The 16,529-nt window shown below is 41.1% G+C and overlaps 1 protein-coding gene across 1 annotated transcript in view; it reads right to left on the bottom strand.

The window, feature by feature from the left end:
• Nucleotides 1–11,918: 11,918 nt before the first annotated feature.
• Nucleotides 11,919–16,529, bottom strand: part of LOC123984475 (exportin-1-like) — a 177,520-nt gene continuing 172,909 nt past the window's right edge. Inside the window, exon 17 of the mRNA XM_046071388.1 lies at nucleotides 11,919–12,067. Coding sequence (XP_045927344.1) covers nucleotides 11,919–12,067 — 149 coding nt within the window. The remainder of the gene's footprint in view (nucleotides 12,068–16,529) is intronic.

Below are 16,529 nucleotides of genomic sequence, written 5' to 3'. Positions count from 1 at the left end.
GACTTGTGCAGTGTGCCCAGGCTCGGACGGCTTCAAGTCTCATCAACACGTCTGACTGAGAAGCAAAGAGAGGTGGGGGTTTGCAGAAAGGCAGAGCGCTGGCTCAGACTTGGCACAGGTCACTGGATCAGGGACAAACTTCCTTTAACCAGGGCTGGTGGTTAAAGGAAGGATGAGAGCTGGGCTGTTATGGGATGCGTAGCAGGGCCTTTAGCACTTAAGGGGGGTGATGAGGTAGCGGGAGTAGGTAAAGGGGCTCTATGGAAATCACATTTTGCATCTCTAAAAGCCAACTCCAACAAAAAGAGAGGCGTCCGTTCCCCTGCCTGACTCAATAATGCACGGCAGGACCCAAACAGGGGCGCCATGCTAATGAGCTCATGCGATTAGTGTGACATAGTGAGCTAGCAATGGGGATGGAGGGGAAGAGGAGTTGGGGCGTGTACTGGCTCTTAATGAGAAGTGAAGGGCCAACCTTTCCCAGCAGTGGCCCCCGTGGGCTGGTTTTTGAGGGGTCATTTTGGGCTGTGCTGCAGATTAATGATGGCCACATACCAGCAGATAGGGGAGTTGGGGCGGCAGTGTGGTGGTGGAGAGGGTTAACTAAGACAAAAGTAAAGCTGTGGAAAAATGCTAATTCACCATTGGCTTGGAAAAGGGGGGTGGGGGCAACGACAAAGAGGCAGGGGTGTAGTGTGCAAGAGATATTTTGGGAAGGGGCTTAGAGTATATGTGTGTGTGTGTGTGTGTGTGTGTGTGTGTGTGTGTGTGTGTGCGTATTCGAGTGTGGGCACAGCTGAAAGCTGGAAACAATGGCAACGAGCGAGGCCTTGGACCCCGGGGCCTCCAGCACAGAGAAATTCAACCCCCTGTTGCATGCTTTTCTGATTTAAAGTCTGAACGCTCATGATAGATTTAACCCAGAGACTTTTGGACAGTGACATAAACACTCAAACAGCTCCGGGCCCCCTGTTGAAACACTGGCTAGCCACCTCTGGTTCTGCTTTAACACTGATTTATTTGGAGTGAAGAATTAAAGAGGTGGTATTTTTTCTTTTTGGCTTTTTCCCTCTCCTTTATTGAGTTAATATATGTTTTTTGTGCATGTTATAGGTTTGCAAAGTGAAAAAGCCTAAAGTCCACCCCAAAGGGAGTTCCCATCTCCTACAGAAAACAGCTCGTTTGTAGTCCAGCCTTTACTTCCACTTTCTTGTGATGTCACAAGTAAATACGAGTCATAATTCTCGCTGAGCGACTAGTCTGACACGCCTAGCTACCCTCCAGGCAGTCAGTGGACAGAAAGTTGTTACTGTGATGTAGAGACAGAGCTCAGTTAAAACTTTATGGATGAAAGATACTTTTGTTACAGATTAATAACTCGCCACTCTGAAACTCTTGCTCCAGTCCATGTTGCCAAGCTGGTTGGCAACATGTAGCCTACAGCTGAATCAAAGCTGTTTACCGTCTTTTCGCTGACTCGCCTTTCTCTGCTTCTGATTGGCTAGTAGTCCTTAACTAGGAACTGTGCATGTGAAACTCCCAACAAAGATCATTTAGAGACAAGATGTATCACTTCATAGCAAAAATGAAGCCTTCAACACAGGGTGAAAAGAGGAGCTGCAGCAATGTGCAGTATGACAAAAAATATGGTGTTTTTTGAAAATGAAACCATGTAAACCTGTTCTGGTACAACCCCTAAATAAGATTTTGAACCTGAAAATGAGCATAATACCACCTCTTTAAGAAATCTGAAAGTATATTATTTTGAGTGTCATGAGAGAAGAGGTTTTAACATGTGCATGGAGACTAATAAATGTGTTTGTTCACAGAGCTAACAAGGTGTTATTATATGATGATTAATAAATCATTTTATAAGTTCTCTGTTAGATTAGATTGAAGTCCTGCTTATAACCTGTTTTAAGAAAAAACTCTAAAGTTTAAGTTGCTGTCCCTTTCCTCTCAGTACTACAAAGTGCAACAGGCAGCAACTAAAGGCTTGTACAGTCTACATGACTTTTAGAGTCGGCCGATGGCGCGAACCTACACACGAAACAGCTGTTGTTCGTTATTATAAAGATACCAATTATAATGAATAGACAAAGACAAAGAATCTCGGTGAAAGAAAGGATTAGCACATGCAGGTAGCAGTGATTGTCTGAACTACAGAGAGAGATGAGTAAAAAGTGTTTTGCGGTGAAAAAGCTGCCTGCTCTCATTGGCTGGATGTGGATGTCTAGTCGGCCAACTCCTCCAGATATTTGGCATGCTAGATATCTGGCTGGCGTCTGCGACGTGTCAGTGATGTCTCATGGAGCTGTTTTGATGCGTCAATGACTATTTCGCACATAACGACTGGCGACCGCACATCCTGATGTTCGCTGAGCCCACCGAGCGACATACCGGGCTTAAAATTGTGTAGTGTGAACTAGGCTTAAGTCTCTTAAGGTCTGAGCATGCTTTTAGTAAAGGAAGTGCATGAAACCAGAAAAAGCAGCATATCTTTGTTTCTACATTTATCAATGATATTTGGATTTCTTGTTTATCCTTGTCTAAACAATTTCAGTTGGTTCCTTTCTCGCCAATGTGTTTTGAAAGGAGGTGGAGTAAGTAAGCTTGGAACACTGCAGACCAATGACTCCCTAGTCCTTACACTCAGTTTGTAAGACAGTGTTTGTGTGAATATGATGTTTCACATTGATTAGTCAGAACTTTTATTATTTTATAACCCCTTTTATTAACAATTTTTTTTGAGAAAATAATATAACATTTTTTTTGTTAACTGACGTTTTTTACACAGGTCAGTACATTTCATGTTAGAGGGAACATAAATATCATCCTAATGGAGTGCTGACAAATACATTTTCTCGTGGTTATGCTTTCAGTTCAAATGATGAAAACTCCAAGATTACATCTGGTCTTACTAAGACTGACATAGAGTAGTGTGAGTCCTAACAGACACCCATACAGCCAGAGGAATAGGAGGTGGTCTTGCATTCCTGCTGCTTTCAGGTGGTTCCAGTGTGGTTTCTGTTGACCCACTTTCCCTCCTGTCTGCTGGCTGGATAACACTGCGGTTTAGCAGCAGCGAGAGTTCACACCCTGGGAATAGCTGGCAGCCACTGAGGGAGGGATGGTGGAAGAGCAGACTACTGTAAGAGTGTGATTAATGAGCGAGTGTTATGGCAGCACCGCAGAGAACAAAGAGACTAATCTACAGCACATGGAGAGTGGAAACACTGTACATACCAGAGGGTGGATCTAAAAACTACCCACATCTGCTGGTTAGTAATAGAGCTGAGAACACCGGCTGTGACATGTTGAAGGTGAGTTGCATAATGTATACTGCACAGAATGTGCCATTTATTTACTGTAAGAATTTCCACACTGAAAAGTAAAATAAAATGAGCTGGATAATGTGTGCATGGATTCATTCATGTACATTCTTTTGTGTGCGTGTGCAGGTGTGTGTGGGCTCAGGCCTCAGGCAGTTGCTAGAGTGTGTGTGTGCTTCCACGGAGAAAAGGCAGGCTCAGTCACTCACCTCACCCATAAATCACACACTAGGGCTAATTGATTCAGCTCCGGTTCTTACACTGCCTCTCAACCAAATCCTTAAAGAGGCGTCCAGGCTGCTTTTTAACAGAGTGTTGGGTTCTGTTATGCAAGCCTCCATAAATTGCTCATGTTCTCTTCAAAAGACTCTACAGAGAGGCTGCTGATGACCTATGGCCAAAAGCTCTACGGACAGCTTAGCTTTTAAACTCTTTTGTGTTTAGTGAATGTATGCTGCTATAGTTATATATAATATATATAACACCACAATGGCAAATTAAGTGGTCAGTGACAGATGATCTTTAATTGGTGGCATCATAATCAAAAAAGGTCACCAATCAAAGACAATGCAGCAGACCCAGAGATGCCACACATTCTTCTTCCTTGTCAAAACAACATTACCCACAATGCAACTAGGTCACCAACAGCTCCGTCAGAGATTCCCGTGTGTTATGGTAGTAGCAGCTAATGTAGCCTCAAGCTGCTAGTCTCAAGCAGAGATGTGGGGTGCATTACAGAGGCTCTCTAACTCTACATCCCCAGATTTCTTTCTTGTTCAAACATGTAGTCTTTAGTCTCCTGGATTTATGAAATGTATCTAAATGATCTCAATAAATCATAAAACAACTATTATCATTTTTGTCTTAATTATATTATCACCGTAACACAGCCTTTTGACAAAAATCAGTACAGACCAGATGTTCACAATGATGGATTACACAGCTTAAATGAGTTTCAAGAGTATACTAATGCGTTTCATAATTTACAGAAATGAATGGAAACCAATGGTAAAAAATATTTTTTGAAAGATTTTGAAAAATACATAGTTTGTATGTGGTTAGCATGCTGTGATGTAATGCTGTGATTGCTAATACACTGGCTCAAACTTGCAAAACTGCTAACATGGTCCTTTAAGACCACATCTTCAGTTTGGTTATATTGTATGATTTGCTGTCAGGGTTTTATGGCTGACTCTGTTTGTCTTTCTCAATATTTTGTCTGTGGGTCCAGTTGGAAGCAATCTGCAGGCTGGCAGGGAATGAAAGAGTTCCCTGGTTCATCCCTGATGCTCCCCAGCCGCCGTCCGGCCGACTCTCTCCACGGGCCTTCGTCTCCAGCCCTCCCCGGTGGGCTAAGACCTGCTCAAGGTCCCCTCTGTGATGTGGGCTGCCCAATAAAAGCCAATACTAGCTGGATTCCCAGGCCCAGTTTCCCCCTGAGTCTTTATCTTTCACAGCGTTGGCTGAGGGTGAGGGCTGCCAGAGAATTATGTTTCACTCTGCTCACACAGACTGTCTCACTCTTTGACTCTGCTTGACTCTGGCAAAACCATGGGTGGAAGGAGCTGAAGCAGCTAGAGGAGAGTGTGTGTGTGTGTTGTGGTAGGGTGTGTGTGTGTGTGTGTATGTAGTTGGGTTTCCATCTCAGCATTTTCCATTCAAATCAAGAGGGGCTGATTGGAATGGATATGGATTTCACAAAACAGTTCCTCAGTATCTTAAAATAGTTCATAAAGGATAGGTTCAGATTTTTGTTAGTCTATCTTTATACAATGCACACATGCCATATATACTTAGAGTCATTGGTCTTTGGGTTTCCTCTGCTGAGCTGGGGCACAGGGATAGTAACACAAAGAAGAAATTTATTCTTGACTGTCTAACAGACTGATGAAGCCTCCGGCTTCAGCTGAACTTAAGAATACAATTTTGCATAGAATAAAACTGTGGTTACCCTGTAGTGACAGTATGGAGATAATGATTTTTTCCCTCAACCAATATGATTTTCAACATACATATGGCAGGTGAGTATTATATTAATATAGACTTGAAAATTTTCAAAGCCATCCATTAACCTCATCTGAGGGCACCAACACATTCTCACTCCAGACATATCACATGTCACATACTGATGCTTGGTCAAGGCGCTTTGGTGTCGCTTTGCAACACTCTGGGTACCCCACTAGCGTAATTTTTTAAGGCTTCGCGGTCAAGTTAGCAACGCTTAGCAACAACAAATATGCAATGTGCAGTAAAGTTAGCAACAGTAAATATGCAACGTCCGGCTACACTTTCAAAATAAAACGCGAGCGTTTTGAAACATTACCATTTTGAAACGGCACGTTTTTAGAGTTGTGAAATGTTGCAATTTGGTAAGGTTTAGGCACAAAAACTACTTGGTTATGGTTAGGAAAAGATCATGGTTTTTGTAAAAATAATTATGTAGGTCAGTTAACACCTGAGTTAACTCACATCACTTGCTTAAATTACGCAATTTATGTAACTCAAAGCTAAAAATATTTAATGTTGACTATTTGTTTCACACAGGACACGGGCCCCGGTCTACTGGTTCAAAGTCCGGGTTCTGGCCCTCCATCCATCCCAACAATTTCCTTATTCAGTCTTTTCTGTTCAGTATCATACACCTACCCTTACCATCTGACGCTACAGGGCTTCCCCCAATGCGTTGAACTATGATGCTATGGGGATCCCCATCACGTCACAAACTGAAGCCGATGGGTCTTGATCATGTGTCCAAATATGACCAGTCGGGAGTGAAAACATGTTGAGGTGGGAGGTGGAAAAATAGATGAGTTTTCTGTGTTTCAGTTTTGGAGGAAGCATGAAGTATGGCATCGCTATTGCAATGCATTAGCGATACATTCAACTGCAACACCCTGGATTACTGAATGGTCTGCTGTCTCCAAAGTTTCAATCTCTTCTAAGAGAACATGGACAAGAAGTTCTTAGTGCTATATAAGTTTGAACACTTGTAACTCCATTACAACTGGGCACACAAAATCTATTCAGGAACATTGTGTGTTACAATCGAAAAACTCTAGAACAGCCACTGGACCTTGTGGGGAAATTATTTTGTTACCACTGGATTCTGTACACAACATTTTGTCATTTTCAGTGCCAAATTGGTCCAGAGTCAGACTGAAATATCTCTGCAACTACTGGGTTGTACTGCCATGGAATTTGGCGCAGATACCCATGATAGCCAGAGGATGCATTCTACTACTTCCTCTTCAGCTGATGTTGTGATCCAGGGTTTTAATCTAGTGCCATCATCAACACCGTCATATCTTCATGACCAAATACTTGCAAAACGAATGATATACCCACCAAGGACAGGAACTCCAGCCTCCTGCATGGTCGTCAGATACACTAAATGCCCATCCACCACTAAAACCTCCATAGCCGCATAACGTCTGCACTGAACATTTTTACTGGATGTAAATCGTAACCTGTGGAATCATCCAATACAATCAACTTAGACTTTCAGAATAATTGAAGTCCAATTTTGAATTGTTTTGAACTGTAAGACATAACAACTGAGCTAAGCGTGTAGTTACTAAACAAATACATTTCCATCACTCTGTATTGACAGGTTATTTGGTCCACTTTCTCACCTCAAGTGTGTCTGAAAACATATCTGCAATACTTGAGAAATTTGATGCTGTTTTGCATATCCATTTAGATAGCTATCCTAAGTCACAAAAATTCCTCCTTGTGTCCGTGGGCATGTTGAAGTTTGACAAATGTCCTGACTGAAGTTAAAGCGAAAATCTGACCTTTCTCTGATGCAACCTGATGACAGTCATGAATGCGTCTGAGTATGTAGGTGTTGTAATGTACGTGTTTGTGTTTACGGCAACCCAACAGCTGCCCTGACTGCTCCCTGCTCCGCTGTCGAAACAGGAAAAGCCTTATATAACACATTACACACAGTAAAAGATTAACATACAGTCAGTGAGTTAATCTATTGCACAAACACAGAAACAGGTGTGCGCACAAACATACACGCAAATCTACACTGAGTTGAGTTGAAACACATATGCATTTGTGTAAAAGTACACACAAGGACAAACAAATCTAAGCTGAGTAGAATTTATACTAAGGTCAATCTGTCATATACAAAAACATGGATACACCACACACACACACACACACATACACAAACATCCCCGGACAGGGTTCACCCAGTCATTCTATCCTTGCAGCAGTGAAGCTGTTTTTCCATTGCTGGACTCTTAGCGTGACATAGTGGTCCAAACAGCAGTGAAATATTACATGGACCAGGGTTATTAAAACTGTTATTAGCACGGCCAATTGGGGCTAAACAGGACCTGACTGTCACCCTAATGACAGGGTGGCTGGGGGCTGGGGAAAGGGGGGAGGTGGGCTGCTGAAACCTCTGACCATCATCAACCAAACAGCCCCAGTGGATTCCCCACCACTAACTGCCTACCACCAACCACCCCTTATCCCTCCATGTGCTCATAACTCTCTGGATCCTCTGCTGGATGAGACAAATAAAACTGTGTTATTGACATACAAAGCCACAGATACACACAGACATGGAGACAGATAGGAAAACAAATACAGACACTTTTGCACAAATAAACACGGACATATGGATGCACAAATATGCATATACAGACACATCCTCGTGCAAATAAACATGTTTATAGATAAATTAACACATAGACTTCAAAATGATCTTTTTCTGTGCATCAGTGCATTTTCCAGTACAGTTACGTTGTTGGCATGACTTTTTTTCTACTACCATCTAACTGTTTGTAGCCTACTGTACATCCGATCATGCTCAGATGGTAAATCTGAGTGCATGACCTCTGAATAACCACTGCTGGAAAGTAGATAAGTACATTTAGTCAAATACTGTACTTGAATACAATTTTAAGGTACTTGTACTTTACACTTAATGCTCCTTTATACTTCTACTCTACTACATTTCAGAGAAAAAATATTTTACTTTAAACTCCACTACACTGAATTGACAGCTATACACTGCAGATTATGGTTTTATCCACAAAACACATGGTCTCTAAATGATGCATTGTTATAAACTACACAAATGTATATAAGAGATAAACTGTGTTGATCACATGCAGGGATTCATAGAATAGATATGTGCTTATAAAAGCAGAATACTATGTACTTTATGAGCGAAGCATGGGAAAACATAAAAGGTACTTAATATCATATACACCATAACATAAACAGTGACTACAAAGTGTATTTACACAAAAATAATCACAAATATAGAGGAGATGATGACATTGTAATGAATAATTGCATACAAGTGTGCAGATAGCAACGTTAGTGACATAAAGTTACTGCAAAAGTAACGTGTGGAGTGTGTCTCATGAGAGTTAAGGCTCCACTTCAAACAACTACAACAATAAGATGCTGCTTCTACATCAGTGCATCCAGAAAAGGGCCATTGAACCTGAAATTTGTTTGGCCACTTGGGTCAGCGGAAACAATGTGTTCCATTGTGGTGCTGTTACTTTTCCTTACTTAAGATAAGGATCTGAATTAGTCTTCCACCTCTTTTTTTAACTGTTCATAATCACCATGACTGACACCATTTGGTTAGATGTGGCTAATCAAAAGTAAACAAAATAAAGACAAAGAAGTGGTGTTATGGCTACATCCGCTGACGATTCCACCGTGTTGACTGCCTCATACTCGTGTTACTTTCGCCATTGCTGTTCTGCGTTCGTAATGTTTTCCGCAACTATGCAACCAGTACGCAATCTGCTTCCTGTTTTACATCGGCACGCGCATTCCCAGTGTACGTAATTCTGGTTAATCTGTTTTTCACACTAAAATGCATTAGTGTGGACATAACCTAAGAATCACCCCTGGTTCGTACTCATCTCTTAATCCTCACATTTCCTGGGTGTATCTACACTGTCACTGTAAAATAAAGGCAAAATGCCGCCCCCCCCAAAAAAGAAAAGAATTTGTTAAGACACTTCTGGCATGCCTAGGATCTTTGTCCTTTCCACATGATTACTATTTTACCCAAACAGCACCCAAACCTACAATCTTAAGCATCCTCTGATTTTTCCCACCAAAATCTGCTTTATAATAATAATATATATGACAGACTTCCAAAACGACAACATGTATTTAGGCAAATCATTCAAAAGCCAATAAGCACCTATCAAATCTCTCTTTCCTCCTACTCAGCTCTATATTCCCCGTCTCACCCACCTCTGTTTCTCCGTCTTTCTCCTTTCAGATTCAGACCTGCCATAAACCAACTGAATAGCTTCATACAGAAGACACACACAGAGCACAAAACATAGCTGTAGCCCAGCGGTGGCCGATGCTGACCAACCAGAGTGGGATTCAGCTGGAGCCAGAGAGACCACTGTGGTTATCATCATGTCTTAGAGTCCAAAACACAGTCATGCTATCTTCTCTACCCCTCCCTCTCAGCCTATACCACTGAGGCGAATCCATTCAAATATCCAAACACACAATGGATATCAAAACTGTACACACCCTCAAACATTTTTATTGCCTTGAAGCCTGAAATCAGGTCAATAAATCACTGTTTTTCCACTTTCACACAGTAGCAAGCAGTGGAATCAGTAAATACTTACAACTGGTGAAAACAAGAAACCAAAAGGGCGTAACGCAACTTTATACATTGCTTTTTAATCAGCTTAGGGATTCTCACCATTATTCCATAGGCCAATATGACTAAATAATTATAAATTATTACAGATTACAGACTGTACAAATAAAGTGTAGATGCTTGACATGTAGAACAGATTCACACATTTGCACTGCTTCCATTTATCCAGTTGTGGAAGGAGGATTTTGACCTTTAAGTTAAAATGTCCTGTATTCAAAATGCAGTAAAAGTACAAAAGTGTTAGCATCAAGTTCGCTTTGGGATGAATAAAGTAATCTCTATCTTCTTTAGTGTCAAAAGTGAAAGCAGTCATTATGCAGAATGGCTCTTTAGGTAGTGTATTATTAAACACATGGATTATTACTACAGATGCATTACAGACAAGAAGGTGGCAGTAAATGTAATATAAATTCAATTTACTGTAGCTGGTTTAAGAAGGCCTAATTTTAGCTACTTTAAATACTGTTGGGTAATTTAATCTATAATATTTACTATTTATCTATACTATTTACTAATCTATTTATATATATATTTAGTATTTACCCCTGAATGGATGTATATATGTATGTATATATATATGTATATGAATCATTCATCCATTCATTTGTCCTAAAATTCAAAGAGAAGCACCGAAAGACTATTTCCAGCTCACGCTCAACACATGGAGTGGGTTTGAATCAACAAACAAGAAGTCTGCTCTATGAAATACGAGTCCGAAAACAAAGCTCTCTTTTCAGTGAAACCCCCAACCCCAGCTTGCACACACACACACACACACACGCACACACACACACACACGCACCCACACACACACACACACACGCACACACACACACACACACACACACACAAACACACACACACAGCGGACGCCTCAGTCTTAAAACCCACACATGAAACACTTGTTCTCTCAAGACCCTTAAGACCTTCTCCACTTCCAACAGTTAATCACAGACATGGGGTTGGGGGGAGCTGAGTTGGGGGTAACGCTGTGGCCACAGTGAGTTGTGGCTCTTTGGACAGTCAACACTGACAGAGCTGGTGAATGTGTGCGTGTGTGCGCGTGGATCTCCCCTAAGATTTACCCACAATCCCTTTCCTCCTCTGTGTTTCTTTGGCTTCGGTAATGGTGGCTGTCACGGCCAATCGCCTGAGCCAGCCACTGATTTACTCCAGGTGGCACTTAGACTATTGTCCAGCCCAAGGAGCTGCCTTGACCCTTGACCCCTGACCCCCAGGGTCTGCCCTTTGCCCTAACCAGAGGACAGGGCTGGAGTTGTTGCTGAGGGGAGAGGCGACATGGGGATTAGACCAGACTGAGTGGTTTGTGTGTGGAAACGACTATTCCCACAATTTCAGAGCCCACGACCTCACAAATCACAACCAATTCTTATTTACATGCATCTTAATATTGGTGAAGAGGTTATGCTGGAGTGGTTTACCAGTCTCTGCTGTCCACATCTAATAGGATCCACATGAAGTAGTTTGTTTTTGATTGGTTATTTATAGTACAACTGAGTAATACAAAACTTTCAAACAACTCTTGCTGCTGGGATGTTTTGGTCAGTGGAAACACAGTGACACCTTCATTAGATACACATATAATTTGTAATGCAATCCAAATTAATTGCTCAGTCGTAAATTGCACCTTTTCAAAGATAATGATTTTCAGTTTTCATCCCTGATGTACTACTTTAAAGTGATCATATTATGCTTATCTTCAGGTTCATCATTTTAGTTAGTGGTTGTAGCAGAACAGGTTTACATGGTTTCATTTTCAAAAAACACCATATTTTTGTCATACAGCACATTAATGAAGCTCCTCTTTTCACCCTGTGTGTTGAACACTCCGTTTTAGCTATGGAGTGATTCTTTGTTTCTTTGAGTTGCACATGCGCATTATGGATGTTCTACCAGTCTGTAGTGGCCAGTGTCATCTTCTTCACTGTGGTGTGCTGGGGAGGTGGCATCATTTCTTGTGGTGCCAACAATCTGGGCAAGCTGGTGAGGAAGGCCAACTCGGTGGTGGGGATGGAACTGGACAGTGTGGAGCCAGTGACTGAGAGGAGGATGAAAGGGAAGCTGAAAACCATCATGGACAACCCCTCTCATCCTCTCTATGCTGAGCAGAGGCAGCTCAGGAGCACCTTCAGCCACAGATTCATCCAGCCCCGAGCCTCAAATGCTTTGGAGGCTCATTGGAGCACCAAGAAAGGGAAAACAGTGCACTAAAAAAGAAAAGAAAGAAACTAAACTGAGGGAAAACAGCTTTCGACTAATTTCTTTCAAAAGAAAAGTGAGCACAACTAGCTAAGCTAATATCAGCAGATTGAAGGCAGTCCGCCAGGAATCTAGTTTGGGGCATATTTGCATTGTATAACATAAATTAATCAGGAATCTAAATTAATAAGCATCGTAGTTACAATGTCATATGACATTATATCTGTCAACATTACAATCAACGTTACCTAGCAAGCATGATGAAACAGCCACAGAGAGTGAAGCAGCAGCAGGTCCCTTGTTTGTTACCGAGGGCGTGAGACAAAAATTTAGTCTGCAATGGCCTTCAAAAGACACCAATGAAGAAAAGAATGTCCTCTTAAGCATGATACTCCAGGCAAACCTCATTTAACCATAGTATAAGTATCACACAGTAATTGTAGGCTATAGCATGTTAAGTAGGAGGGTTGAAGTGTTGTGGGGATTTCAAACTGTGCAGAACGAAGCACATTTTCCATATTATTACTATTTGTTTTAATGTGGTATGAACAGGTCATTTGTGACTACACTAATAACCACTAAAGCCATGTGTACAGTTGTTGGCTCAATTATATTTGTAAAAATGTATTTGCCCTGAATGATGTGCTACACCTCTGACTTTAACACATCACTTTAACACTTCCGTTCATAATTTAATAGATGGTGCATGAATAAACATTTGTAATCCAAAGTCAGGAATGAAGGAAAATATTATTACACTCAGCAGACTTGAATAAAATGGTTTTTGCAATCACATCTGAGCCTCAGGTTTCACCTTAATGGAAACCTAAACAGGTGGGGTTGGGTAAATGAAACATTTTCCTGCAACAGCTCTGCTGTACTCACAGCCTCATGTGACAAACCTCTTTCAAACAACGCTTTAACTACCTTGTACTTACTACCCACTACTGCAGTGAGCACAGTGGGACAGAAAGTGCTGGTGGCCGTCATAGACACGACCCTGTTACTATAGTGGAACATATGGCGATATGACCAGAAATACAGCGCAGACATCAGCTGACCATTCACCACCCAAAACACCCATGGCATGCTTAAATATAGATTGGCGTGTAACACATGATCAGTGATTAGAGGCATGTTAATACCATAGTATATATGACCTTATGAGTGCAGGGTCTTTAAAACAACTGCAGTTTGCACACACATACTGTACATGCAGTCAGTGTCAACTAGCAAACATGCAGATAAAGATAAATCTACAAGATGTCTGTACCACTTTCATACGGCATACTTTATAAGGGTTTTGTAAGTTGTAACAAATGGCCATACTAATGTTAATATAATGACAAATGCATTACTGCTTGCAGTGATAAAACAATTGTAGAGCATTTTTTCCTCATTGAAACACCTTTAACTCTACATTAGAATCAAATTCCAGCATTTGCACAATTTCCTTTGAGTGGGATATTTTTATATTCTTTCCACACACATGTCAGAGCTGTCTGTGATCCAGACTATATATATACCGTATGTCCTGTTAGGACAGCTAGGTGGTTGGTGGTTGGTGCTTGGTACGTGCACCGTGTTGGTACATGGTCGGAGCTGATGAGAGAGCAGACAGACAACAGCTGTCAGTCTGGCTCAGTTACAGCCAAACACCACTAACACTGATACACCTCACCGATACCCTGGGGTCCAAGTCTGGGTCATGGAGTTCTAGAGTTCACCGTGGCCTCTAACTCCAGCCCGCCCTTCTCTCACTGAGGTATATTTTAACATGGTCAAGGAATCTCATATGGATACAGACCCAGTGTTCATTGTGACTCTTTCTCCAAGACATTATGTTACAGAATACAGACCATACAAAACAGAGTTATACAGTGTTTTCTGGGGGTTCATAGATTTGCTCCAATTCCATCAATTCAGGGAGACGCGGGCTGGGTACCACGGTCTGTACACTGAATGTGAAATGTGGAACAGTCTAATCAAAATAGCAGAGGACAGAATGAATAAGAAAGTATTCATGTAAAGTAGAGCTTACAGGTCTCCATGGGCAAAGGAGATTTATTCTGTCTTTGAGAAGGTGGATATTTTGTATATCTATAGGTATAATTTAAGTTGTGACGTTACTGCCATATTGTATGTGTGCATATATGAGTATGTATGTATGTGTATGTGCACGTATGTGTATATTTATTTCCTTGTTTGTTTTTTTTCTTCTTTTTCTCCTTTCTTTATTGTTTGACAATTTGCATGCCATATTCTAGTCCTGGCTAGACTGAATCTGATGTCTTGTAAGCCCATGTGGGCTGGGTGTAACTGTACATGTGCATGATAATGCAAAATAATAAAACCTAATTCATTCATTCATATGTTTACACTGTGTGTTTTCCCAAATATGTTCTGTCTATATCATCTCATATCAGACTACATATTTATACCACGAGCAAATCGGGGTGGATGGTGGGCCTTAAATGAGTAGGATTGCAATACCAGAGAGCAAGGTTTACATCATGGTTCCCATGTGTGGTTAGATTTAAGCAACAAAAGCTAAAGGTTAGGAAAGAATTATGATTTTTATAAATGTTACTCTGCTTTAAGTCACTTTGGACATTTCCAGTATAAAACCAATAAGTGCTGTGTGTACCTAAACATATATACAAAACATTAATCATGCTTCAATTGTTACAAGCAGTGATCACTGCACAAGAGATCTTATATCACAATATTGCTTAAATAAGTATGTAAATATTATTTCCTAATCAAAGGTAAAGGTACTCAATGCAGAGAATGACCCCTGTGAGTGTGATACTATAATATTTTTGATTATTATTGCTATATATTGTTGTAGTACATTGTAGCTTAATGTATAAGTGTGTCAATTAAATGTGGTGGTGTAAAAAGTTAAATTTCCCCCTCTGAATTGTAGTGGGGTGGAAATACTCAAGTAAAGTAAAAAAGTACCTATTAGTTACATTCCACCACTTATTTGATTTCTCAGTAGTACAGTACAGTAACACCATAGTAGGAAAGGCATAACACCTATTTTCATCACACCCTGTTTTCATTCATTTGTTTCTTTTTATAGTATGCTGTACCACTATTATTTTGTATAGCCTTCAAACCATAGGAAATATATTTTTAACTTTCGCTGCATTCTCATGCATTGGTGGTTGTATTTTGTTAAAACAACCATGATTTGCTTGTTATTTATTATATTTTTTCTCCATGCTTATAAAGTCTACTGCATGGATCCAGTTTTACCCCATGAGATTATTAAAATTTCATTTAATCTTCTTGAAGCTCATGATATAGGTAATTTATGAATTTTTGAAAGGGAAATTTAATGCTTTTAGGTTACCATCCTCACATTTTACGATCCTTCCCTGACCAGACTGCAAACCGGCACTTAACGCAACGCAGACCTTCGCCAAAGACCAAGGCTGTAATTCAAAAGCCCCCCTGTGTTTTAGTTATATAGGCTATCCCCCAGTTTACTTCCCTGTTCCGCGTGACTGGCATGGCGCAGACATGGGCCCTCTGTTTGACAGGCTCCGGCTGCACTGGCAATATAAACCTGCTGGAGCTGGGGAGATATAACAGGGCAGTCACATTCACACGTAGAAAGCATATACAGACATGTAGCATTTAATGGCTAGGTCTTTCCGGTAATGTGTAATCTCAGTGAGACTTCACCTGGTAAAATGAAGATAAACATTAGCAAACAAGTTTCTACATACATACAGTAAAGAGAGCAAGAGAGCTTTACACATAGAAAGAAAATGAAAGCAAGAGAGGGAATGCAGACAACTATGACAGAGGACGTCTGGAACAATAAAGGCTGGTACCAGCGTTCAGAGTTTAAGGGCCAACGGGGCTTCGGATATGAATCTCGTCCAAGCACGGCGAACCCTGACCTTCTGCCAGAAGTCCCTGTGGGGTGCAGTGCAGTTATTGTCTTCATCTTTCTACACAACTCTCCCTGACCTCCGCTGTCTTCCATCTGCACAAGTCCATTACGTCCATTTATTTCATCACTACAACTCTGCACATAAACTGCTCTTTTTCTCCTCTCCCCTCTATTCACTCTGTTGTTCCCGTCCATTCATGGCCCGAACAGAGCCATTGATTCATCCGCCGGACATGACCGTATTGTGTTAGAATGCGAGGATGAGAAAGGGAGAAAGGGGGAGAATATGCTCGGCCATTAGGGCGACATTAAAAGGAGAGAGTGGTGCTGAGGTCAACATGGAGGACAGAGGACAGGGGTAAGTGGAATCAACGTAGGACCAACTTTAGAC

The sequence above is a fragment of the Micropterus dolomieu genome, linkage group LG15 (genome assembly GCF_021292245.1).
Source record: "Micropterus dolomieu isolate WLL.071019.BEF.003 ecotype Adirondacks linkage group LG15, ASM2129224v1, whole genome shotgun sequence".
Classification (NCBI taxonomy): Eukaryota; Metazoa; Chordata; class Actinopteri; order Centrarchiformes; family Centrarchidae; genus Micropterus; species Micropterus dolomieu.
This window is presented reverse-complemented; position numbering and strand designations above follow the sequence as displayed.